At 49.7% G+C, this 24,217-nt stretch overlaps 2 protein-coding genes and 1 long non-coding RNA gene across 3 annotated transcripts in view; 1 reads left to right on the top strand and 2 right to left on the bottom strand.

Annotated features, from left to right (window-relative positions):
- Window positions 1-11: 11 nt before the first annotated feature.
- The window catches only part of LOC306643572, a 29,867-nt gene continuing 5,661 nt past the window's right edge, over window positions 12-24,217 (top strand). Inside the window, exons 1-2 of the long non-coding RNA XR_013758988.1 lie at window positions 12-148; window positions 20,071-20,265. This is a non-coding gene — a long non-coding RNA (uncharacterized lncRNA). The remainder of the gene's footprint in view (window positions 149-20,070; window positions 20,266-24,217) is intronic.
- ZFP36L2 (ZFP36 ring finger protein like 2) lies at window positions 3,218-6,806 on the bottom strand. The gene is made up of 2 exons (XM_079109775.1): window positions 6,445-6,806; window positions 3,218-5,919 (listed from the first exon to the last, which is right to left on the bottom strand). Exons 1-2 carry the CDS (start codon window positions 6,493-6,495, stop codon window positions 4,501-4,503), a joined length of 1,470 nt encoding a protein of 489 aa, XP_078965901.1. The 5' UTR covers window positions 6,496-6,806; the 3' UTR covers window positions 3,218-4,500.
- Window positions 10,801-24,217, bottom strand: part of THADA (THADA armadillo repeat containing) — a 313,149-nt gene continuing 299,732 nt past the window's right edge. The window contains 5 exon segments of the mRNA XM_079109756.1: window positions 10,801-10,983; window positions 10,986-11,295; window positions 12,325-12,411; window positions 12,413-12,424; window positions 12,426-12,496. Of these exon segments, the coding sequence (XP_078965882.1) occupies window positions 10,934-10,983; window positions 10,986-11,295; window positions 12,325-12,411; window positions 12,413-12,424; window positions 12,426-12,496 (530 nt within the window). The 3' untranslated portion in view covers window positions 10,801-10,933.

Below are 24,217 nucleotides of genomic sequence, written 5' to 3'. Positions count from 1 at the left end.
CCTTGGCCTGGCCAGCAGCAGAGCTGGAACTGCCTTGGTTGGCGGCAACTCTGATCGTTCCCCCGACCCCTGCCCTGGAGTGGACCAGAAATAAAAATACTGTGAAACGAGGTGACAATGGAGAGTGGTTCTGGGTCCCTGCTGGGAGGTAAGTCTGACCAGCCTCAGCCCAGCAGCTGGGCAGCCTGTAAGTCCTGTGCAGAGACCCAACTTCCGGTTTCTGTTAAGAGTCACGTCTACCCTCACTCGTCACCACAAGCAAAGCTGGAGGACCGTGGGTGCCTGGGGACGGTTCCTTTCCAAGGGGCAATGCTCTCTGGGCTCTCTGGGGCCGCGTGTTTGTTCCTCCTTGCACATATGCACTTTATTACCATTTTTCCGAGACCTCCAGGAAGATTTCAACACCGACAAGCCTGGTGCTGGGACCGACCTGGCAGGCATGACCTATGCCTTCTTGTCTTTCCTGTGTCGGGAGCCCACCAGGCCTGGCTGTTATCCGGGCTTCTGAGCCACCACAGGGCTCACAATCCTCTATCTATCCCATAGGACAGTGCACAGCTTTGGCTTCTCAATGGTTTTTTTGTATGTGTGGGGTTTTGTTCTTCCTTTTACACATCCAGCAGGAGATTCAGTGTGAGGGGTGGAAAATATGTGCATGCACAAGTCCTTTCTCTGAAATAATCTAGAAGGTGGCACATGCAATTTGGGCAGATTAAAAAAACACCTTAGTCTTCAAACAGCCAGTAGGAAATGTCACTGTGAAGACACTGAACACTGTCACATTCTGGGCTCATGTTCACAACTGATCACAAGAGACCTGTATCCTGACTCAGTCTTGGAGCCAGTTTTAGTTCCACTCTCCATTCCCTAGGGGAATCCTGGTTTGCCCTTACTTGCAAGTTTTACTTCTATTTCCTGAATTTGCAAGAAAACTGTCCTGAGGGTGCTGAAGCACTAGTCAAGTTGTGTTTGTTGTTCATTCCAGTCACTGCAGAAGGACAATGACCAGTACCCTCCATTGAGAAGCGGCGAGGGGAAATTTCTGAATGATCCCCCTAGATTGCCACGCTCCACTGAGTCTAAAATACGAAACTTCAGATCCTAGCAGCTGGGCTTTCAAATGGACCAATGTTTAAAAACGAACGGGGCTCAGCCCATAAGAAATCTAACATTCCAGCTGACCAAAAAGTACTCCTTTAGAAAAAGAAGCTTGGGAGTGAAGTGGAAACGAGGCCTTTGAAATAGAGCTTGGCCTAAACAGCACCACATTTTAGAAGTTTCCTCCCCATTGCACATTCCTTATAGTGGAGAGGCCAGGGAGCCTGCAGGGTCTTCACCCAGCCTGAGCCCTCTTTGGCCCCAGGTTTCCCCTCCCCTCCCCTGCTGCTGAGGCCCAGCATCTGGGAGAACTTTGAAACTGCTCCCTGTCCCCTTTGGCAGCGTGGGCCAAGCACCAAAACGCTCCAGTGAACACCAGCGCCATCATCGTTAACACGAAACAGCTGCCTAGTCCTGGCGTATCCACCAGACACCCCCACCCCTCCCTGCTCAGCTGTGAGTCACAAGAGACCCTGGCTAGGGCAGGGCCAGGGAGAGGGGATGCATAGGAGAGGGGATTGGTTGATAGAGCCCAGCTGTTGTTGATAAGAACGCATATTGCTAAATCTCTTACCTACTTTGGAAAAAGTGTCTGATCTGTGTGTGTGCAAGGGGGGGGGGGGGAGAAAACGATTTGTGAGCTTGATTTTGTTTTTAAAATGATTGTTTAAAAAAGTCAGTAGGAAAAAAACTGGAGTCACCATAGTAAAAGTTTGCTCGACTGTTTAGAGAACAGCAGGCAAAATGATGCAGTCTTTTTCTTTTTTCTACAGGCCTGGGTTGAATTTGCTTTCTGGCCTCTTATAAAGGTCCAAAACCCAGACACTAATTCCTTTTGCATAAATAACTTGTATTTGCTCATTCCCAGAGGAAGTTGTCTGCATAAACAAACATCATCCAGATAGAAGTTTAACCTGCCTAATCCTCCCTCCCCCTCTTCTCTCCACGAGGACACCACTGGGCTTTCCAAAGTCCAGGCAAAGCCCCAATTCTCCAAGCCAGGCCTAAACTGCACCTCTAGCTCAGCACTCTAAGGCCCTTTGGGCCACCAGTGGGCAGGAATCCCAGAGAAAAATCAGACCTTCAGCTGCCACTGCAGCCATGTGATCCTCAGGGTGACTCACAGGCGGGCCACACCCCTTGAGGTCTCCCGTCAGGCCCTGCCACCAGCCAGTCAGCCAACACTGGGATGCATCTTATTACTAAAGGGAACAGCTAACTAATGCCCTTGACAGTCCAAATAACATTTTTTTTTTTTAAGTTGAAAGGGCTTGCTATAAAATAAATACACATACAAGTAAATGTAGGCTCTTCTGAGCTCTGTCAGCTACCCACATCCTCTCCCCACCCTCTCGACCGAGGCGACTGCCTGACAAGACCATGAATCTAGACACTTCTGTTTAAAAAAGAAAGCTACTTTACACATTAATTTTTTTTCCAAAAGATTTTATTGGGGGAAAACTACAAAACATTTACAGTACAATGTTTACAGTCACAATTTGTAGTGAACTGATTCCCCAAAATATATTACAACTCAAGTTGACTTATCTTGTTACATTCAAAAACCTACTTCTGTCAAAGTAGTCCAGAGAGTACATACATAGTGCTCCAACTGTACCTACATACAAACTAAGCTACTACTCATTCAGCCGACGTCCAGGAAAGCTCGAGACATTCCTGCCTTTCTACACCGAAAGAAAAAAAAAAAAAAAAAAAAAAAAATAGTACAAGTTTTGGAATTTTCTGTAATTAAACAAGGCATATCATGTACTACATATCATTTCAGCGCTAAGAGGTGGCCTCTTCTCTTTATAGCTATATAAAAAAAGTGGTAAAAATCTTTTCCTTTTGTGCAGTTGAACCCATCCTACATTCAAATTCTCTCAAGCACTAATAAACAAAATACTTATTTGGTTGAGGAAGATTTAAGGCAAGTTCGGGCCCTTCTGAAGGCACTGTGAGACTACCCCCCCATTATTGCTACATGTCTTTATACCCAAGAGTATGTCACAGTAGAACTGGTGGAATCAGCAAACATTTTTTTTTTTTTTTGCTAGTTTATAAAGTTGGAATTAGAAAAGTATGCCACATGTAAGCCTGATTGCAAAGTATGTGGTCATTCTTTTTTTTCCTTTAAAGTTGGATAGGCTACAACCATTATACATTCTAAGAAAACTCATAAGATATTCCTCAAACTACTTCCACAGCATCAAGATAGATTTCTGTAAAGAAATCATGCAATCTTTCGAAATTTACGTAAACAAGGAAAGAAATTAATGAAATAAATATTACATACAATCTCTTAAATTAAGATTTTTTTACTCATTTACAATAAAATAACCAAGTGAAGTTACAAAAGGCATATATTACTGTGAAAAGAACATACACTCCACATTTTGCCGATTAATAATGGCAATCATAATTTAACATAATAAAAGAATATATATCTATTGCTTTTCATCATACTCGATAAATACAGTATGAACAAAATTTTCAATGTATACTTTTCACAAGATAATAAATAAGTTAAATAGTTTTTTTCATATTGAGTTGTGGTGCAGTGGTGCGAATCAACTCAAAACAGCTAAAAATTCAGCAGTTATTCCCCAACAATTACAAACTAAGCTCTGCCCAAGGCTTCCAGAGAGCAGACAAAATGGTCCTAAACTAAACTTCCACTAAGTGGTGGCAATGAAACCAGTATGAAACTTTGGAATGCAAGGGTTTGTCCCCCTCCCCCAGACACATATCACTTTGTTAAAAACAAAAAGCAAGCAGACAAACAAACCCCTCCCCCAGAAAAACCTATGGGGCCGAGGGCACTATCAAGGCATATTCTTGGCAGAATATTGCATTCTAAAAGCTTATAGTTTAGCAAGGTGGTGGCTGGCTGGTTTGTTTACACTGGTCTGAGATAATTAAGAACTTCTTTCAAGATAAGAAGTTCCCACATCTGGACTCTAATGCTTTTCAAGTGAAGAGCTGGAATGGTGGTTGGTAGCTGCTGGTGCTGGGTTGATTTTTCCTAGAGTCCCAAACTCATTGGAGACCTAAAAAAGTTTTAAGTGTTTGGCTTTTTGTTCTTATTCGCATCACAACTGCCCCGTTGTGAATATTTTGTTCATCGATACAAAAAGTTCGTTGGCCTTTTTTGCTCAACAAGAATGAAACTTTGCAATAATAATAATAAAAATAATAATAATAAACAAGGGAAAACCGAAAAGGGAGGGGGCCCCTCCCAGCGCAGAGTTCGAGTCCAAGTGCTCGGTGGGGCCTGCAAGTCTGCCTGTGGCTTTGTCATCCCACCCGGAGCCCCCACCCGGGGGCGAGATGGCGAGGGCGCCTCCAACACCCCAGCACGGTCTTTCCCCTCCTCCTCCTCCTCACTGGCGCCCTCTTGCCTCAGTCGTCGGAGATGGAGAGGCGGCTGAAGATGGGCAGGCGGCGGCCCGGGTCGAGGCTCGGGGACTCGGAGCCGCTGAGGCTGCCCGAGCTCAGGGAGCCGCTCAAGTAGCTGTCGCGGTCGGACAGCGAGTCCGGGGGGCTGGGGGGCGCGTCGAACACGGGCGAGTCGGACAGGCGGCGCGGCAGCTGGAAGCTGAAGGGCGGCGAGGGGGGCGCAGCCGCACTGGCAGGGAGGGGCGCGCCGGGCGGCGCCGGGGGCTGCGCGGGGGGCGCCAGGCCCTGCTGCTGGCTGCGATAGTAGGCGGCGGCCGCGGCGGCGAAGTTGTGGGTCTGGATGGCCAGCGGCGTGATGAGGCTGCTCAGCTCCGGGCCGAAGGCGAAGGCGTTGTTGGCACACGAGGCCGAGCAGGCGGCGCACGGGGGTCCCGGAGCGAGCAGGTCCTCGGCGCCCCCGCTGCCGTAGAGCAGTGCGGCGGCGGCCGCAGCCGCTGCGGAGGCGCAGCACGTCGGGGCGCCGGAGGGCGTGGAGGCCGCAGAGGCCGAGGAGCAGGAGGAGGCGGAGGAGGAGCAGGACGAGGCCGAAGAGCAGGAGGGCGGTGGCGGCGTGCGGGACGTAGGGCTGTCGAGCAGCAGAGGCGACTCAAGGCCCCCCGGGGGCTGGTGGTGGCCGGACGGGAAGCCCGAGAAGCTGAGGCTGTGGTGTAGCTTGGGCCGCGGCTCCCGCGGGAAGCCCAGGTGCAGCGCGTCGCGGGCGCCGAAGGTGCGCAGGTCCCCTGAGGCGCCCCCTGAAGGCGCAGGCCGCCGCTCGTCCGCGTTGTGGATGAAGTGGCAGCGCGGCCCATAGGGGCAGAAGCCGATGGTGTGGAAGGTGCGGCATAGCTCCGTTTTGTACTTGGGGTGCCGGGTCAGGCTGCGCAGCTCGTGGAAGCCGTGCGCGAACTGGCACTTCTCCCCGTACTTGCACGTGCCGCTCTCCTCGAAGGGCCGGCACAGCTCCGTCTTGTAGCGCGTGGAATTGATCTGCGAACCGCCGCCTCCCTTCTGCTGCTGCTGCAGGTGCAGGAGGTGCTGGCTGCGCTCGCCGTTCTCGCTGAACGAGCGGTCCCGGAATTTGTTCTCCTTGTTGAGCAGCGCCGTGCCGCCGCCTCCCCCCGACGGCTCCTTGAGGGGGCCGTAGGAGGCCGGGCCGCCCGCTGCCGTGCTGCCGCAGCTGCTGCCGTTAGCGGCGCCCGGGAACTTGGGCGAGCAGCTGCCGGGGTTGGGCGCGGGGTGGGCGAGCGCGTGCAGGTTGCTGGCCGAGTGCCGTCGGAGGAAGCCGGGCGTGAAGCTCGAGCTGGGGGCAGCGGCCACCGGCGTCCCCACGGCCTTCTTGTCCAGCATGTTGTTCAGATTGAGGTTGGCCAGGGATTTCTCCGTCTGCCAGAGGGGAGCGGGGAAGGGGTGAAAATCGGAAGGGGAGAGGTGCTGGGGCTGCAGAGTAAGTCCCAGCCTTCGGCTTCCTCCCTCCCTCTCCCCCCGCTGCGGATTTCGCCTCTGCTTACACCCATGCACGCGCAAAAGAAACCAAGTTCACGCTGCGAGGAACGGAAGAGTGGAGGACGCCCACCTGGGCCGCGCTGGCTTTCGACATGTGATCCTCGGCCCGAGGGCCGCTGGGGTGGGTGGGCGGCGCAAACACTGTCCGGGAAGCCCTGAGCAGCGTGGCCGCGGTCGGCTCCGGAGAAACTAAACAGCTACGGCCGCTCCCTTCTTCCCTTCCGCCCTCCTTGCGCCTTCTCCCCGCCCACAAGGCGCTAGCACACTCTACTGCAAACTCCAGGATTTTTCCCAACCAGAAAAGTCAAGGTGGAAGAAGTCCTCCAAAAGGCGAGGTCGGACAGCAAAGTCTGGGAACTCGAAGCGCTTCTGCCTGCCTGCCTCCCTCCCTGCTCCCCCGCGTACCTTGCACAAGAAGTCGATATCGTAGAAGGCCGACAGAAGCGTGGTCGACATGTTTCTGGGTCCTGTAATGGTCGGAGCTGCCGGCAGGGAGGTTGGGAGGAGCCCTCGGGGCGGCGCGGCCGAGCTCGAGCCACGACGAATAACGGGCGAGGGGCGGGGAGGGACCGAAAGTTTGCTGGGGGCCGAGAAGAGAGGGAGAAGGAAGCAGCGTGGACTGGGCAGAGGGTGCCCTGGAGTGCGGAGTGGGGGGGAAAGGAAAAGAAGCAAAGAGCGCTCCTCGGCGCCCCGGGGTGCCCGGCCCGCCCCCCCCGCGCGGAGCCGACGGCAGCTCGCGGACTGCTGGAACTCCGCGGCCCGCGAGCGCGCGCCCTATATAGAGCCCAGGAGTGCTGCAGCCGCGGGGCGGGCGCGCCGGGGGAGGGGACAGAACGTTGACCCCGCCGGGGTCTCCAGGCAACGCCGCCCGCCGGCTCGCGGACGTCAAGCGCTTTGCTGGCTTCCCATTGGCCGCCGCCAATTTTTTTTTCCTCGGAGGGAGGGGGCGGGAGGCCTCGGGGCGGGGCAGGCTGCCCGGGCGCTGGGGCGGCGTGCGGAGCTGGGCCCAGTTGGGTTCTGCTGGGTGGCGGCGGGAAGATACCGCTGTCTCCGCCTCTGGGGTTGCACTGTTGGAAAGCCCCAGCACGTTCAATGTGGCTGGGGTTCTGCAATTCTGGACGTGTCTTTCCCCGCCCGATCCTGTTAGGCGGACTTGTGCAGCTTTTATCTCGACCCTCAGTTTTGTACTGGGCGCGGGAATTGCAAAATACAACCATTTGCCTGGTTCGAGCGAGTTGGCAAGGGTCTACAGACAAGGCGGCAGGGGCTTTGGGCCTGAGTCCCGTAGGTGGCGGCTCAGGCCTGGCTGCACGTGGAGACTCATGGGGGTGGGGACAGGAGTGGCCACGCGGGCGGCTGCCACGGCAGTCTAGCCCAGAGGAGTCCGGGCTCGTTTCTCCGCCCCTCTCCCCGCCCAAGCTCAGTAAACAGGGCTTGAGAGCCGGGGCCTGCTGGGCAGGACTGAGTGACTGAGGACAAGGCGCTGGCTTTGCTAATCACATCACAAGACCTTGAGCCTGAGCCAAAGGCGCGGAGTGGCGCGGGGCGTCCGGGGCGGGGGAGCTGACTCGGAGGACGGGAGGGAAGCAGGGAGAGCAGTACCGGCATGGAAGCGACCTCCTCTACCCCTTCCGTCCGCGGGTCGGCTTGGTGTTCCCTAACCCTCCCGGGAATTGGGGTACAGCTGCTGGCCAAGGCTTCCTGCCTAGTTGTAGCCTGACCTGTCGCGCCATCCAAGTCCTCACCGTCCCCGTGGGGGCTAGGGGGTGGGGCCAAAGTGCCCCGCTTAACTCTGAACGGTTTGCAGAATTCCGCAGCAGCAGCTCCGTGGCCAAAGTGGGGGCACCCCCTGTTGCTATCGGCAGCCCAAGAGCTTGCTCTGGGAAAGGCGCTTTGCCAATGGGCCCCTGCTCCAGACAGGAGACGGAGCAGACACCCCCACCTAGCGCCCAGGTGAGGCTAAAGGCCGCCGCCGATAGCCCTTCTCTGCCCATCTGGAGTCTGGTCAGGGCACTTCTCAGTACCAGTTGCACAAAAGCTGGAGCCTGGCCCACGAATTCACCCACTTAGGCCTGCCTAAGCTTAAAAAGTCCAGGACCTGCCAGGGAAGGAGGCTTGACCCGGAAACCCCTCCTAAATTGATCTTTCTCATCTGCTTGTACTCAGTCTACTCTGTCAGTTATCCTGGGAGGGAAGGAAGTAGGCCTGTCACTCAAGGCACAGGAGTGCTGTGTGCATTTCCCACCTCTGTACTCTCCGTCTGCTCAGGGAGCTGGAGTCCAGGGCAAGGCTGGAAGGGCAGAAATGTAGGGTTGGAGTTCAGGCCTTGCCCCGGTAAGTCATGTGGTTCAGCAAATCACATAATCTCTTTGGTACTTAGGTTTCCTTACTTGTAAAACAAAGATAAAGAAGATAAAATTTTCTTTACTCATCCCTCACCTTTGTCAAAAGTGCAATGTGGTATCTGTGAAGGTGTATAAAAGGCATACAAGTACAAGCTATCTGATGCATTAAAACAGATTGGCAAAGCATGCCAATAAAGCCAGGCCTTGGCTACCACCAGATGGATGGTGGGCTACAGAAACATGAGTATAGAGCCAGGGGCCACCCAAATCTTGGACCGTAGAGTTCAGAGTCAAGAGTAGGGGGTGACTCTCAGCAGAGGTGACTTCTTCACTCTTTGCACCGATATGCACTGGCTTCTAGATGGGTGGGCAACTGGCTTATGCTGCTTTATTCTTTGTTGAAATGACCCCAAACCTAAGAGTTTAGGGCCTGAGAGTAGTCTTCAAGGTTTCTTTGGTGAATGTTCAGGAAAGTGTGAAGCAGCCAGTTCCCGAGCCACTGCTATTAGGTTAGTACAAAAATTTTAGATACAAAACCAGTGAATAAACATCTGTCCCTCCAGCCCTCCAGACTGGCCATAGTCAGCCAAGATCAAAATCAGATAATTCCCAGTCAACAGTGGTGAGAACACCCACTGTGTAGACCTGGTAGGATTCTAGAGATAACATGTGTACATGTTCTATTATATGCTATGTACAGAGTACCTGCTAGTGTAAAATATTTTTACTATTACATACCTGCTTTTATTTCATTTCAAATGGGGAAAGGAGGAGTGCCCCTTTTCCAGTGAGCTGGGCTTTGTTGGACCCCCATCAGAACTATTCTCCCATGGTTATTACCAAATTACCCCACCAATCCCTGACTTCATACCAGCTAGACCTTAGAACAAAAAAGAGGTGTTAGGTTGGCAGCTCTCCATCAGGTGTGGGCTACACAGATGCCTAACTAGGTAATTAATTCAGGATCACAAAAAACACATTTGGGGCTGAATGGCTGTGAAACCACCCAGGGAATTTCCTGTTCTCTTCAGGATGGAACTTTGGATATGGAGTTGACTTCTTTCCACTGCTTCCTGCAGAACCCTTTCTCCATGCTTCTAGCAGGGCCATGTTTTTAGGGTTGGGTAGTTTTCTCTCAGAGAAACAAATTATACTTGAAATCTTAGCTCTTCTGCTATAGAAGTGGCCATATTGAACTCTGTCCTCTGAACTCTGTACCTTCAGACCTTCAACATAATTGTTACTCAACCTGAGAAGTATTTAAAAAAATTCACAGACCCTAACTGGCCTTTTCGGATAACTGAAGCGGACGGGGCTATGATCTCAAGATAACTGTTGGTAACACTGAAAGTGTAAATTAAAAATGGCAAGATGCAAGACCAATAGCAAAATGTATGCAAGAGTGCCACCTGCTGGGTATCTGAGGAAGAGGACTGGGCTGGGCTTGGAAAGGCAAAAAACCTTTAAGGTTTCTAGATTAAATCATTGAAATGGATAGTGTTTGCTGGCATCTTAAATGAGAATCCTGTTACTGCTACCAAGCACATGATGGTAAACAGTGTAAGCGTAAAAATGGAAAAATCATTTGGTTTGGCTCTCCTTTCCCTGTGTTCAACCAAACTACATGCTTTCACGGGGTGGCAAAATCAGGTTTCCTAGCATTAGCACATATTTTGGGGGGAGATTGGAGGGACTCTCCATGATTCTCTTAATAATCAGGATGGAATGTGTAGGCAACCTCAGGACTTACACGTGCAGTTAAAAAAGAAATTATTTGCATAAGGTTGATTCTTATTTAATTCTCCCAGGATCCAACTTTTGGAACATCTTTCTGCTTTGCTAAAATTGAATAAAATTTAGAAATCTGACCAAAGAGCTGTTTCCCAACTAATCCATCCCCTACATAGTAAAAAAAAAAAAAAAACCAGGGGGAGTTATGTGTATGTTAGAACTCAATTCTGTGTAGTCAATTCACAGAAAAGAGGGCGGCTATATTGGACATTAGCAGTCCTGGGGGACAGAAAAGGGTAATTCAGGTCTGCAGGTGGCCTGCACCTGGGGACAGAGTAAATATTCAGTGTGGTAGCCTCACTTCCTACAGTAGCTGCAATAAACTAGGCTGCCTTGAATGAGTGAACTGAAGAAAAATCTCCCCTGTAGGAAGTGACAGAAACCTAGACTTACAGCAGTGGGGGAGGTATGAAGGGAAAACAGCTGAATTTGTTTGACATGTTTCTGCAAGCCTAGACTCACGGAAATGGAGCAGGCATGAGGGAAAATAGTTGAATTTATGTTTGATGTATTCTTGCAGATTTAGAGAAATACTGGGGATGAACCTTGGGCCTTATGTGTGCTTACTGAACCTGATCCCCAGCCCTTTAAAATTTTTTTTTCCTTTATTTTGAGAGAGGGTCTTGCTAAATTGCCAAAGCTGGCTCAAACTTGCGACTCCTGCTGCCTCTGCCTCCAGAGTGGCTGGGATTATAGGCGAGCACCACTGCATCTGGAGCCAAAGCCTTCCTTCAACGTGCTGCCCCTGTTCTTGGGAGTTAGTGACTGGCTTCTGCAGGAGGGTTTGAGCCCCTGAGCACAAGGGAACTTCCCCTTCTTTTCCTTCCAGAAAGGCCAGCAGCCTCAGGCCAGCCAATGTCCTTTCTTCCTGAATGCGCAGTCTGGTGAACTCCACTGTCTTCAAAAACTCAGCAGTGGGTGGAAGTTCTCTGAAGAGCTGAGAGAGGTGGTGGCGCTGCTCTGACACTGTCCTCTGCAGGCGACACAGCCTCTCAGAGCTAGAGGGAGGCCAGCTGGACTTGCAGACATGGAAGAGGTGTCTGTAGAGGTATTTCACGAAAGTCAGGGTCTCAGCCCAAAAATTGACTTCTGCTTTTTCAAACAGGTAGTCTTCTTCCTCCTGTATCAAATGAAAACGCCCGAAGTCAGCCTTACAGGGAATGTTGATGAGTCCCAGTCGGACCAAGCAGGGCCCTGCCAGAAGCAAGAGATGTGTCCTTCCCCCACCTGGCAGAGGGCCCACTCCCACCTGTCACCACCCATAGCCTCACCACTTGCAGCCTTGAAGGTCACTGTCTATTTTCACTCCTTGTACTTCTCCACAAGGGAGGAATTTTGCCCCCAGACTTAACATGACCTTTGATAAAGATTTGTTTGTAGTTCAAAGCCAAGATATTTTGGGGGCCTGATGCCGAAAAGGGGACCTTGACAAGGAAGTAGGCCCTAGACCTTAAGGTACATGGAGAAATCAGAGGAGGGAGGAAGGCACATCTCAGCTCAGACCAAAAAGCAAAGAATTACCAAGCTCAAGACACCAGCCTTTGAGTATAAGACCTGATTTCTAAAATGCTGCAGATTTTCAAGGTCATTTTATCACAAACACTTTATCATGTCTCCACATTTCCTGTAAACAGGCTGGTTTTTGAACTCTTGGCCTGCTAGGGATGCCAAATTGGCCAGCAAAGCCAGACACTGGTGGTTGATGAATTTCTGTTCTCGGGATGCTTTTGTTGCTTGTCTGGGTCCTCGGTTTCCCTATCTCAATCTGTGCCGCACCCCCACCCAGCAGTAAGTTTCCCAGAAGGACCCTAATTCTCTGGAAATGCTTCACCCATAGACCTAACTGTGGGGAGCCCAACACTAACTCCAAGGCTGACGGATGAACATTATTCATAATTATACTCAACATCCAAGTAACTTCTTTCCAAGTTCCCTCACCAGCTTTCCTGAAGGTTTGCCATGGGAATGCCAGAAGTGAGCGCGAGAGTCTTCCCAGCGCCCCCAGCAGCACCTGGCAGGATCTCCAGATCGGTCCCTTGCTCTGTATGAAACATTCAGAAGCACACTTGTAGCAGCAGGCTCACTAGGCCCATCAAGCCTCTAAGTGCCAGTGGGTTTAGGACACGTGCCCTTAGTCCCCCAGGATTACCTGGTGTGTGCTCTCCACACAGCCCACAAGGTCATCTCCCTCTCCTAATAGCCATCCCAGCAGGATGGACAGTCCAGGAGCCAGCTGGTTCCCACTGCTGGAAGCAGGTCACACAGGACGGCCAAGGCCAAAGTGAGAGCGATGGAGGCATCCACCTGGCAGAAGGCAAATTCTGCAGAGATGGGAGAAGAGAGCAATGAAGGTACTGCTGGGACCGCGTGAGGGAGCCTGCAGGACTCTGAGAACATGAAGGGTCTCAGATAAATCCCTGCCACCAGCTGGGCAGGAGTGGGTGGATGTGCATCCCCTCCTGAGCCCTCCTGTCTATACTGCTAGAATGAGCCACAGGTCCGCACCCCACCATCTCCATGCCCCTAGTCCAGTGTGGACAGAAGTGGGTCCACCTGTAGGACGAGGCATTTCTCTCCTTTCCCTCTCCAGCATAACTGGAAGGATGAAGAAGTTTCCCACCAGGTGTCTCCTCTGGAAGGCCTGCACTGTGACCAGATTCACTGGTTTTTCCTTTCCTCTGGAAGCAAAGCCTTCTGGGAACATAACACGTCAAAGCCCTAGCACCTTGGAGCAGGGCAGCTGTACATTTTTCCTCCATGGGCCAGACAGTAAATATTTTAGATTGTAAAGGCCTTAAGGTCTTTGTCACCACTACTTAACTCTGCCCAAAGCAGCCACAGACAATATGTAAACAGATGGCTGTGTTCCAATAAAACTTATTTATGGACGTTGAAATCTGAATTTCATTATTCTTTTGATTTTTTCAACCATTTAAAAATGTGAAAACCAGCCAGGTGCAGTGAGGTACACCTATAATCCCACCTATTTGAGAAGTTGAAGCAGGAAGATAGCAAGTTCAAGGCTGGTCGGGCAACTTAACAAGATCTTGCCTCAAAATAAAAAATAAAAAGGGTTGGGACTTATAGCTCAGTGGTAGAGCACCCCTGGGGTCAATTCGTAATACTGCAAAAAAAAAAAAAAAAAGGAAAAACTATATGTAGCTCAGGGGCCATTCAAAATTATGCGATGGGTTTCGATTCACTCATAGTTGCTGCAGTCTTGGAGAGAATTTTGTTTCAGACCCTTGACTTCCGGGTTGCCTGAAGGCAGGGTGCTGAAAGAGTAGAATGGGGTGTTGAAGGAGGAAGTGGGGTACCTTGTGGAAACCATTGCTTACTTCACAGTTTGGCTTCAGACAGTCCTAAATAAGAGGGCAAATGTTGACACTTCCTCCAACTCTGCTCCTCCTGTCCCAACCTGCAGAGGCGTGAAGCTCAGGACCCAAGTCCCCCACTCGGCAGTGGGCTCTGCAGATCCCTCCCACACCAATACCTGCCTTTCAGTTCAGACCTAAGCTCCTCCAGATCCCTACTTCCAACCTCAGCACACAGACTATCTGGTCCCCAATGGGACCTGCTCAGCACACAGGGAGAAAGTTGAGAGTCTGGGATTGAGAACAGATGAAGGCTTCCCCATGGTACTGAACCAGGCTTACTGGGGTGGCCCTACCAAGGGCCTATGATATGTCAGGTCCTGACTGAGTGCTTGATTTTCAACCTATGTTGTTTTGTTGGTACTGGAAATTGAACCCAGGGATGCTTGACCAGTGAGTGCTATATCCCTAGCCCTTTTTGAGACAGGGTCTTGCTAAGTTGCCCAGACTGGCCTCAACTTGGACTGCTCCTTCCTCAGCCTCCTAAGTAGCTGGATTATAGGCACACCATTGCACCTGGCTTTTTCTGTGTGTGTGAGATGTATGGATATTGAACCTAGTGGTCTTGTACATGCTAGTCAGTGCTTACTGCTGAGCCACATCACCTGCCCGCAACATCTATAAACTGGGTATTACCATCCCTGATCACAGATAGAGAAATCCATGGCTAAGATAGGGGTAACCCATAGAACTCCAAGTGGCTATAAAGAAATCAGAATGGATAACAAGTTTCCATGGTGCATGCAAAGCACAAACTTGGGAGGATCTGCCTCAACATTCCTGAGATGCAGGTTTTTATGGTGAGCTGAACAGAGTGGGTGACCATCCAGCAGACAAGGACTACTCAGAGGCACAGAGGCAGAGCCTAGATCATGGAAGAGGCTAAAAGGATGGATGTCACCGTCCTCAGAGCCCTTTAGTGTTCCTGTTCTCCATGTTGCTCACTCTGCAGCAATTTTTGGAAACAGAATTTAAACTGGGAAATAGGAAAGAGGAGAAAAGGGGTGGGTGAGGGGGCAAAAATGCATTTTGGCTGTAGGTCTGAGCCTTTATCTGCAATCTAATCTCCATTTTGACCTCTGACTGGTCTGTGTAGTTGTCAACTGGTTGAGAATTTGCAAGGAGAAGGCCTCTTTCAAACCTCTAAAGAACTAAAACTAGGATTCAGTACAGAGCAGATGCTCAAAACATACCTGTTTATGGCTCTGGAGATGAGGAAATCTTTTTTTTTTTTTTTTTTTGTACCAGGGATTGAACCCAGACATGCTTAACCACAGAGCCACATCCCAGCCCTCTTTTTAATAATTTATTTAGGGACATGGTCTGGCTGAGTTGCTTAGGGTCTCACTAAGTTGCTGAGGCTGGCTTGGAACTTGTGATCTTCCTGTCTTCTGAGCCACTGGGATTCTAGGTGTGCCCCACTGTGCCCAGCGGAAAATCTTTCATTTATCCCACTTGATTTAGTTTCAGCACTAACACAAAGACTGGCATAAAGAAGGCATTCAATAAGTAGTAACTAGTATTATTCTTGATAATAAGAATGCTTTACTCCTACTGAATCATCACTTGCTTCTACTGTCCCATCCCTATTTAGCCAGGGAGGAAGCATGGTTGTGTGCAGGTTGCATTGTCAGTGGTGATGCTGTGTGAAGTCCATCTCAAGTCACAAACTACCCCCGCCCTGCAGGAAGGCAAAGGGGAAACTGCCTGACCCCACAGTCACAAAGGTGTATTTGGCTTTATCACTTAAGTCATTGGGAAAAAAATAAATAAAAGAAAAAAAGCAAGCAAACTGCCAGCTGGGGTCTGTGTTCTGAAAAAGGTCCACAGGATTGTGGAACCAGCAGGTCAGCTGATTTTTAGACCTTCCAGAAAATTCTACTTCTGACTCACCCCTCCCACACCTTCCTTCCTTTTTTTTTTTTCCTTCCTCCTTAAGGCAAGGACTGAAAGCCCTTCAGGGAAGAAAAAAGTTTCATCCACCAGCAAAATCAGTGCCTGCAGCTCCTGCTGGGTCCATAGGAACATGTAAGGGTGACTGGAGATGCCACCTGGAAGACCTAGGCTGCCACACTGGCCCCACCTGACAGGACAGGCAGCCTACTTCACCATTTTGTCATAAATCACGTGTAGAAAGGGGCAGCAGAGCGATGGGGTGCAAAAGGCAGGAGAGGGCAGCTGGGGTGAGGTGGCCGGAGAGGACTAAAACTAGCCAAATGTGACCACGCAAGATGAGGAGGGAATGAGGTGGGACTGGTTGGCTTTAGATGGCCTGCCTGAAGGGCCAGGTGCACCCCACGAGCTTCTTGTTCACGACCTCGCCCAGGACTAAGATGGCTCAGTAGAACAGCCTAGATCTCTACTGGCAAGTGCTGTGTGAAGGGGAGGCTGAAGAGGAGGGCAAGGGATTTCACTTAAACACACACTCCCCCAAAGAAACAGAACATGCAACCAAGCAACGCTGTGTTTCAAGCATGCCTATGTATCCAAAATAGCCAAAACAATCCAGAAAAAAAGAAAAAAAAATGAAGGACTCACATTTCCTGGTTTTAAAACTCACCACACACAAAGTTTTGGGAATCAAGATAGTGTAGTGGGTTTGTGTGTGTGTGTGTTAAACACGTGTGTGTTAAACACGTGGTCCTGTGAATGAAACCCAGGGTCTTGAGTATTCTAAGCATGCTCTTTACCAGCACCCCAGCTTGACAGTGTGGTATCAGCAGGAGGTCTGATAATACAGATCAACAGAATGGAGATGACAGACTTACAGATCAATGGAACAGGGAGTCCAGAAACAAACTCACATTTACAAATAATGTTTTCTTTCTTTTTTTTTTTTGTTACTGGGGATTTAACCAGGGGCACTCTAGCACTGAGCTATACCCCCAGCCCTTGGTGAAATTTTTGTTTTGATTCAGAGTCTTGCTAAGTTGCCCAGGTTGGCCTCAAACTTGCCATCCTCCTGTTTCAACCTATCGGCTTGGTCAACTGATTTTTGGCAAGAGTGCCAAAATGCAGTGGCGTGCACCCGTACTCCCAGCGACTCAGGAGCCGAGGCAGGAGGAGCGCAACTGATCTACAGTCCTGCGAGCAATTGCCCAGTCTCAAAAAACAAAAAGGACTGGAGTAGCTCAGGGACAGAGCTCTTGCCCAGCACGGGTGTGGTCTGTGTTCAGTCCCCTGTACTGCAGCAGAGGGAAGAAAGCACACAGCCTGAGTCTAAAGACGTGTGGAGATGCTCTTAGACTAAAGCCATAGGTCAGGTCTCCTTCTCAGTCCTTCCCAAGGGAGGTCAAGTCAGCACAGTAAATGCTGAGTGAGTGGTGATGGGTGAATTCTCTCTGCCCCCAGCTCTGGAGCAGAGAACCCTGTTTTAGTGGAAAATCCCTCAGTTTCAGTCGGCTGGCAGGGAGTCAAGTGCTGCCACGACCATTCGCCCATTAGCCAAGCTTTTATCTACCCACTGTATTTACTGATCGCCTGCTGTGTGTGTGGGGGGACACTGAGAAACAAGGAAAATTCTGGTCCCTGTACTCAGAAAGTGAATAGTTTAGTCAGAGGCAAGCTGACACGTACGAAGTGTCAGGAAACAGTTCAAGATGGTGCATGACAGAGACTAATTATACCATTAGAGGTGGTAATGAAAGGCCAGAAAGGGAAACAAAAACGAAAACAAACCCAAGAAGTGGGATGGGAGGAGGCAGAGCTTCACGGGGCGGGGGCACACAGCCAGGCAGGGTACTGGAGGTCAGCACAGCTGGGACACAAGTAAGGAGCCCAGAGCTCCAGCAGCAAGGAGACTGAACCTGCCAGTGAAGAGGAAGATGGGGAGGAGGGGCAGGCAGGCCAGGGCAGGCCCAGGAGGCAAAGGTGGTATTCGAATCCGAGTAGTACTCTGCCTGCTTTTTCCTCAGTTAAGTTTCTTGAGGATTCAGTGGGATGTTTCCAGACAGCCCCATTATTTATTTCTAGTCTACTCCATAGGCTTTCTCACTACCCCTTGGCAGAGCCAGAACTTGCATTTTAATTAGCCGTGGGAAACTAGCAGGGGCCGAAGCACGGTCCATCTGCTGCCTCTACTGTTACCTTTCCTGGGGCAGCTGGAAACCCCTCTGCCCCCTGCCTCCCCCTGCCCTTCACCCCCGAAGCCCAGCGTTCTTTGCTGCCTGCCTGGGGCATCAGTGCCAGGGTCCACAGCTGGGATTCCCAGGCAGGCCACCAGGGAATGCACTTCATGTCCATACCATTAGATGCCCATCTCAACCTCAAAAGGACTCCCAGATGACCCATCCTAGAGACAAATGGCCCAAAGGAAGTCTAAATGGAGCAGGGTAGTCTTTCCAGCTTCCAAGAACCCAGCAGAAAGCTGGGGTGGGAGAATGTGTGTGTGTGTGGGGGGGGGGGGGTTGGCGGGGGCCGGCGGGTATTGGTCTTTGTTCTTTATCTGAACATTTAAAAAATGTCATCAGAGAATGTCTGTGCTGGTCAGAGGTCTCAAGGGCAGCCCCAGTCTCAGCAGGCACTGGGCCAAGTGCCTGGGCGTGTGTATACTAGGACTAGGTTCACCCACTTGATGTCAAAGTCTGTCACTGGGCTACAGCAGGCTTGCTCCGCCTTCCCACGTGGCTATGGTGTTAGGTGCTAAGGGGAACTCAAGACTTCACCTGGCCCAGGTGGACCCTCTTCTTCCTCCCCTTCTTTTTGGTTTTTAAGCCCTGGAAACTGCAATTTAAAAGAAAGGACACAAAGAGGCAGAACCCAACCAAACACACTCAGCACAGGGGTTCTCAGACCCCAAGGGACCCATCAGAAGCATGGAACAGGGGTACAGAATTGTTTGGTTTTTACACAAGTTCGCTACAGCTCATACGTTTTCAAAATCAGACAATTTTTTATAAAAATCCACATTTATGTCATTTTTTTTTTTTAGGTTCTGGGAATTGGACCCAGGACCTCATGCATCCTAGGCAAGTGCTCTGCCACTGAGCTTCACCTCCAGTCCTAGAGCCTCTTTTGGAAATTTCCGAACATTAGGCTGGTGTCTCTAGGTCTGTGCAGAGGAGAGCAGTGGCCATGCCCTATAGAAGGCAGAGGCACATCCAGTCTGGGACACCAACTGCCTGCCACCTCATTGTTCGCAGATGTGTTCCTTTTCTTGGAACCTGTGGACATGTGTTTTCTTGTGACCCCCACTCAAGGGTACTGAGGAAGGCAGTGTCCCTGCACCAGCCCCTTACCTTGACAGAAGAGAACACTGAGACCGTCACCTGGCCCTCCATGCCAGACCCTGCCCTCTCCTTCCAAATCTCTTGACTGGTTACTGCCACCCCCCTTCCCCTTCTGGGACTGTAACAGCCCCTTCATTAAAGTCTTTTGAGGTGAACAGCCTAGCAGGTGGGTGGGTGAATCTCAGCATTCCCCAGGAGCGAGAGGCCACTCTCCACCTGGGCCTGATGTGGAGAGGCTCATCTTTTCGCCTCCCTTTCCTTGGAAGGTGTCTCGCAGCTCACCTCTCCTAAGTAGCCCTGTGGGTAAGAGGTGAGGTACAGACACTTCTGCCAAACAGCTTGCTACTAAGCCCCTTCCAAGCAATGGTGGAAATATGTTTCCAGGTCTGAGGGAGGAGATCAAAAACACCATTATTTGAAATCTTAAAAATATTTTGGGGAAAAAAAAAACCTTTCAAATATTAGGAAATTTGTTTTGTCTTCATTTACTAGTTATTTTCAAATGGAACAAATGGCCTAGGTTCTAGAAAGTTCCTGTGGGCCTAGCTCTCAAAGGATGAGATTCCCCACAGATGTGCTTATGTGCCATAAAATCTGTGCTGGTCTGATATCAACGATTTTCCTGGTGACCCATTATGAAACCAGAACTACCCTAGAAATCCTCTATTTTCATTTTTTAAAAAAGATCATTTAAAAAAATTTTATTTTTTAAAGTTTAAATAACCATAATTTGAAAAATGAGGGCCCACCTCAAATCACTGAGTAAGTAAATACATTTTTAAAAAAAATGGATACAGCCAGTACAAATGAAAACACATACACACTACATAGGAGCTCAAGTGTGTGCTTCTTATTCGCTGGGCCATGTTTCATGGTAAAGGGACGATAAATTAAATTACAGCTGGTTAATCATACACATTCTCCACTTCTCCCTAACCACAGACCTTGAAATGTCTTTTCCTTGAAGTGGCTGCAGTTGTTTTTCTCTCTGCCTGCCTGCCTACCTGGCTTCTTTCCTTCTCCCTTTCCCTTTCCTTTCTCCTCCCTTTCCCCTCCCTTTCCTTCTGTACTAGGGATTGAACTCAGGGACACTACCACTGAGTTACACTCCAGCCCTTTTCGTTTTTTATTTTGAGACAGGATTTCACTAAGTTGCTGAGACTGGCCTCAAACTTGCAATCCTCCTGCCTCAGCCTCCCAAATTGCTGGGATTACAGGTGTGCACCACCAAGCCTGGCCATCACTTCAATTTTCTTTGGCTTATTTCACTATTGAAACTTCTTTCTCTTACAGGGAATTACTTCTCAGCCTGAGTTCTTAAGACCAGCTCTTCTGAATTCCTTGTCAAGCCTCTCTGGCCCTCAGTGTCAACTACTTGGCCCTCGGCTCCTGGCCCCCCCCCCCCCCCCCCCCAGCTGATTCAGGACTGAGGTAGGAGACAGGAAGAAACCAAAGGACTGATCACTCCAAAGCCATCATGAGTACAAGGTACTGTGCCAGCAGCCTAGCTTGGGCCTGGAACATCCAGCATAGAGTTCCAGGGGGCTTGCCCAGCTCCCCAGCACATTGGTGGGACATGGAGGGTGGTGGGAACAGATGGTCCTAAAGCAAAACTGAAAACCAGAAATTTTAAATTAGAAAAATTCAGGAAGATAATTTTTCTCTCCAAAGGACCTTAACATTACCATCTCCTAGCCTTATACAGAATCCAGAAAGTTCCCTTATAAGTACCACCAGGATTTTATAGCTCTAAATAGAATAAACACACTACATGAGCAAATCAAGGTACAGTCAAGTGTCTCTTAATGACGTGGACATCTGAGAAATGTGTCCCTAGGCAATTCTGTTGTGCAAAATTCATCAGGTATTCACACAAACTAAGATGGCTACACTATCACTAGGTGATATAATCCAGGGGCCACTGTCGGCTGTTGTTGATTGAAACATTGTTGTGTTTTGTCACAAAGTGATTTTTTTTTTTTTTTTTGGTATGGCAATTTTTAAAATTTGTTCTATAAAGTGATTTTTCAAGACTTATTAGCAGTGCTCAAAATATTAAGTGCTTGCATTCTCAAAGTTTCTGGGAATTTCTCTTCTCTTTTTGTGCTTGGGATTGAACAGATGGCCTTGTACATGCTAGGAAAGTACTCTTACCACTGAGGTACAGTTCCAGAAATTTTCTATCTTGAAACTCAGTTTATTCCCAGACCTCTCAAGGCCCTTCCTATCTGCCCCTGTGACCAACATTCCCCAGCAATTGCTCTGGAATTACTGTCACTTCCCAAAGACCTGTGGCTGTGGCCCTAAGCTGCTGGAAATGGGGGCTTCGGGGAGGGAAGGGAAAGATGGGGAACACAGAAACCTTTTTTTTTTTTTTTTTTGCAGTATGGGAATTTAACCAGGTCTCACTAAATTGCTGAGGCTGGCCTCGAATTTACGATCCTCCTGCCCCATTCTCCTGAGTCACTGGGATTACACGTAGGCACCACCATACCTAGCCAAAAACCTCTCTTTCAAGAACAAGCCATGGAAGAGAGAACCATCAGAGGATGCAGGGCAGCTTCGACTGGGTTTTCAGCCCATTGAACAGGGGAAAAGAATAAACGCGGCAGAATGGATTTAAAATGAGTGCCAAGAAGAGCCTGGGTCTTCAGTATCAAGTAGAGAAGCTCTGCTCTCCTAGTACTGTCCTTGGCAGCGCTGGGGGTGGAGGAGGAAAGAAGCAGGCTGTTTTTGACCTTGCCATGAATGTTACTAGTAAAAATAATCAGCACAAAACTAAACGAATGATGGCAATAGCACATGATAAAATCCACAATAACCAAAGAAGTCATTTTGTTAATAACACTACAAACTGCAAATAACAATACCCAGGCCAAGTGTGACTTGGTAGAAATAAACACAAAAAATAAAACAAATTCTAAAACTGGGCATGGAAAAATTCTTTTTTTTTTTTTTTTTTTAAGGGCACTGGGAATTAAACCCAGAGGTACTTTACCACTGAGCTACATTCTCATCCCCCTCTTTTTATAAAAATTATTTATTTTGAGACAAGGTCTCACTGAGTTGCTGAGGGCCTCACTAAGTTTCTGAGGCTGGCCTTGAACTTGCTATCCTCCTGCTTCAGCCTCCCAAATTGCTGGAATTACATGTGTGTGCCACTATGCCCAGCGGTAAAATTCTTATTGACTAAAAATTTTAGTCAATTCTTATTGGCCCAAAATAAAATCTTCTCCTTATTAAATTTACACATAAAAGAGTCACTACTTAATAAGGGAGAACATGAGAAAGGTTTGGCGGACCTCTTTAGATCACAGAGAGGAACTAAATTGGAGTTCCACTGAAAAAGAATTTCTTAATGGAAAGTAGTTCTGACACCCTTCAGGTCAAAATGGCAAGGTTAAACACACCACAGGCATCTTGCCTGTTGGCCTGCAGGTAGGAAAGGAGGTGAGCCCCATGGGTGAGCAGCCCACGCAGGAGCAGAGCCTGGCCTGTCCCCACAGTCCCATGTCTGTGCTCTGGGCTTCTCAGTCCTGCGTCACTTGCTTCTCTGGGTGACAGGTGCGGTGCCTGGCACTCTCTGCAGCTCTGTGAGGCCTCTGCTGCCTTCTGGTTTGCCGTCACCTCTCAGCGCCATCTCCTCCTTGCCCTCTCTTCTGTGTTCTCAGTTCCCTGACCTGATGACAGAACACTTGTCAGGCTTATCTCCGCCACTGCCTTGTCAGACTCCTGGCTTCGAGTCTTGTCTTCCTTGCTTCCACGCTCACCCCTGCCCTGTGGTAAGGGTGGCCTGTGAAAGCAACTCCAACCTGATGTGCCCCGGTTTAAAAGCCCTCGGTGGCTCCAAAAAACCCAAATATCCTTCCTCTGTAGCATGAAAGCCTCTTCCTGCCTGGTCCCCTGGACCCTGTTGCAGGAATAAGTAAGATCACAGCTCTCTGGAGTCAACCCCGTTACCAGTGGACTGCTGTCCCAGCCAGGGACCACTTTTTTCCATTCTGGGCTGCTGAGCCGCTCTCTCTAAATTCTCCACCACCACCACCCCCTGCCTCTAGTCAAATCTTTTCTAGTGGACCTGAATCTTCTCAGTGCCCCAGTCCCTTCTCACCTGTATCCATATCATTTTCGTGATTACGAGGATCTCCTTGGTGACTTTATTCATTTCTAGAGAGACTCCGGTTACCTCAGCCTTATTCTTTCAGTTTCTTTCCAGATCTAGCAGAGGAGACTCTGTGCCAATTCTCAGTGTCTTGGGGGAACAGGGATGGGGTAGTTAATAAATGCCTGCTATTCCTTGTCAGAAGAGACCAAGGGAGTAAATCTATCATGAAAGGACCTCCAGCTGGGCGCAGGGGCACATGCCTGTGATCTGAGTAACTTAGAAGACAGGAGGCAGGAGGATTCTAAGTACGAGGCCACCCTGGGCACAACATGAGACCCTCTCTCAAAAGAGAAAGGGTAGGCAGAGAGTGGGCACAGTGGTGTATGCCTCTAATCCTAGCGACTCGGGAGACTGAGGCAGGAGGACTGAAGTTCAAGAATGGCCTCGGAATTTAGTGAGACCCTAAGCAACTTAGACCCTGTCTCAAAAATTCTAAAACAGGGCTCGGGGTGAAGCTCGATGGTAAAGTGCTCCTGGGCTGGATCCCTAGGACTCCTGCCCTCCACCTTGGAAAAAAGGCTGAGGCTGTAGCTCTGGTGCTCTGGGCCTGATCCCCAGGACTCTCCCCCACACACCGAGGCAAACTCCCAGAGGACACAGTCCCTGAAGACTAACCCTGAGAAGGAGTACGTGGGATGGACAGATGAAGGGGTTAAAAAACGAATGAGGACAGGAGGTTTCGCTCAGTGGTATAGCACCTGCTGAGAGGGCATGACTCTGGGTCCAATCCCCAGACTCCCCAGCACTGCAAAAAGATAAAAGGAAAGAAGAAAAAAAGTGAAGAGGGGCTAGTTCTCCTCCACATTTGCTGAGGCCTGGGCTCACACAAGGACAAAACGTTGAGGACAGATGCCTAGAATGGCTGCAAGCCCAGGAGGGTGGTCTGCAGGCCCACTGGCTAGGGAACCGCTGCTTCCTGCGCCTTATCACGTGCAGTAATAAACTAAGACATTTCACTTCTGGAGTCACCTGCATGCTAAGCCTCAGATGGAAGTGGACCTTGTGAAATAGAGCAGTGTGCGGGGACCAGAGATCAGATCACAAAGCTGCAAAGAGAAATCTCTTCACCCGAATTGCACAGGCCCACTCGTCTGGTTTCCATTTCATTGCCGAGTCTGTTTTATAGTTGCGCTTTTTCATGAAAGCTTTTAAGGGAGGCTATTCCCTGACATCATGTGAAAAAAATGTTCAAATACAATTGCATTACAGAGCAGTGCTCTTGGAAGAGAAGGCAGCCACGAAGCTGGCTGGTGTCCTGTTTCCTCTCCTTTAAAG

This window comes from Sciurus vulgaris (genome assembly GCF_902686455.1).
Source record: "Sciurus vulgaris genome assembly, chromosome: 14".
In the NCBI taxonomy this organism is placed as follows: Eukaryota; Metazoa; Chordata; class Mammalia; order Rodentia; family Sciuridae; genus Sciurus; species Sciurus vulgaris.
Note: the sequence above shows the minus strand (reverse complement) of the source record. Positions and strands in the feature narration are given on the sequence as shown.

Coding starts and splice junctions, on each gene's coding strand:
- ZFP36L2 (XM_079109775.1), bottom strand. CDS start 6,495: ATGTCGACCACGCTTCTGTCGGCCTTCTACGATATCGACTTCTTGTGC. Junction 5,920..6,444: donor ATATCGACTTCTTGTGCAAG/GTACGCGGGGGA, acceptor CCCCTCTGGCAG/ACGGAGAAATCCCTGGCCAA.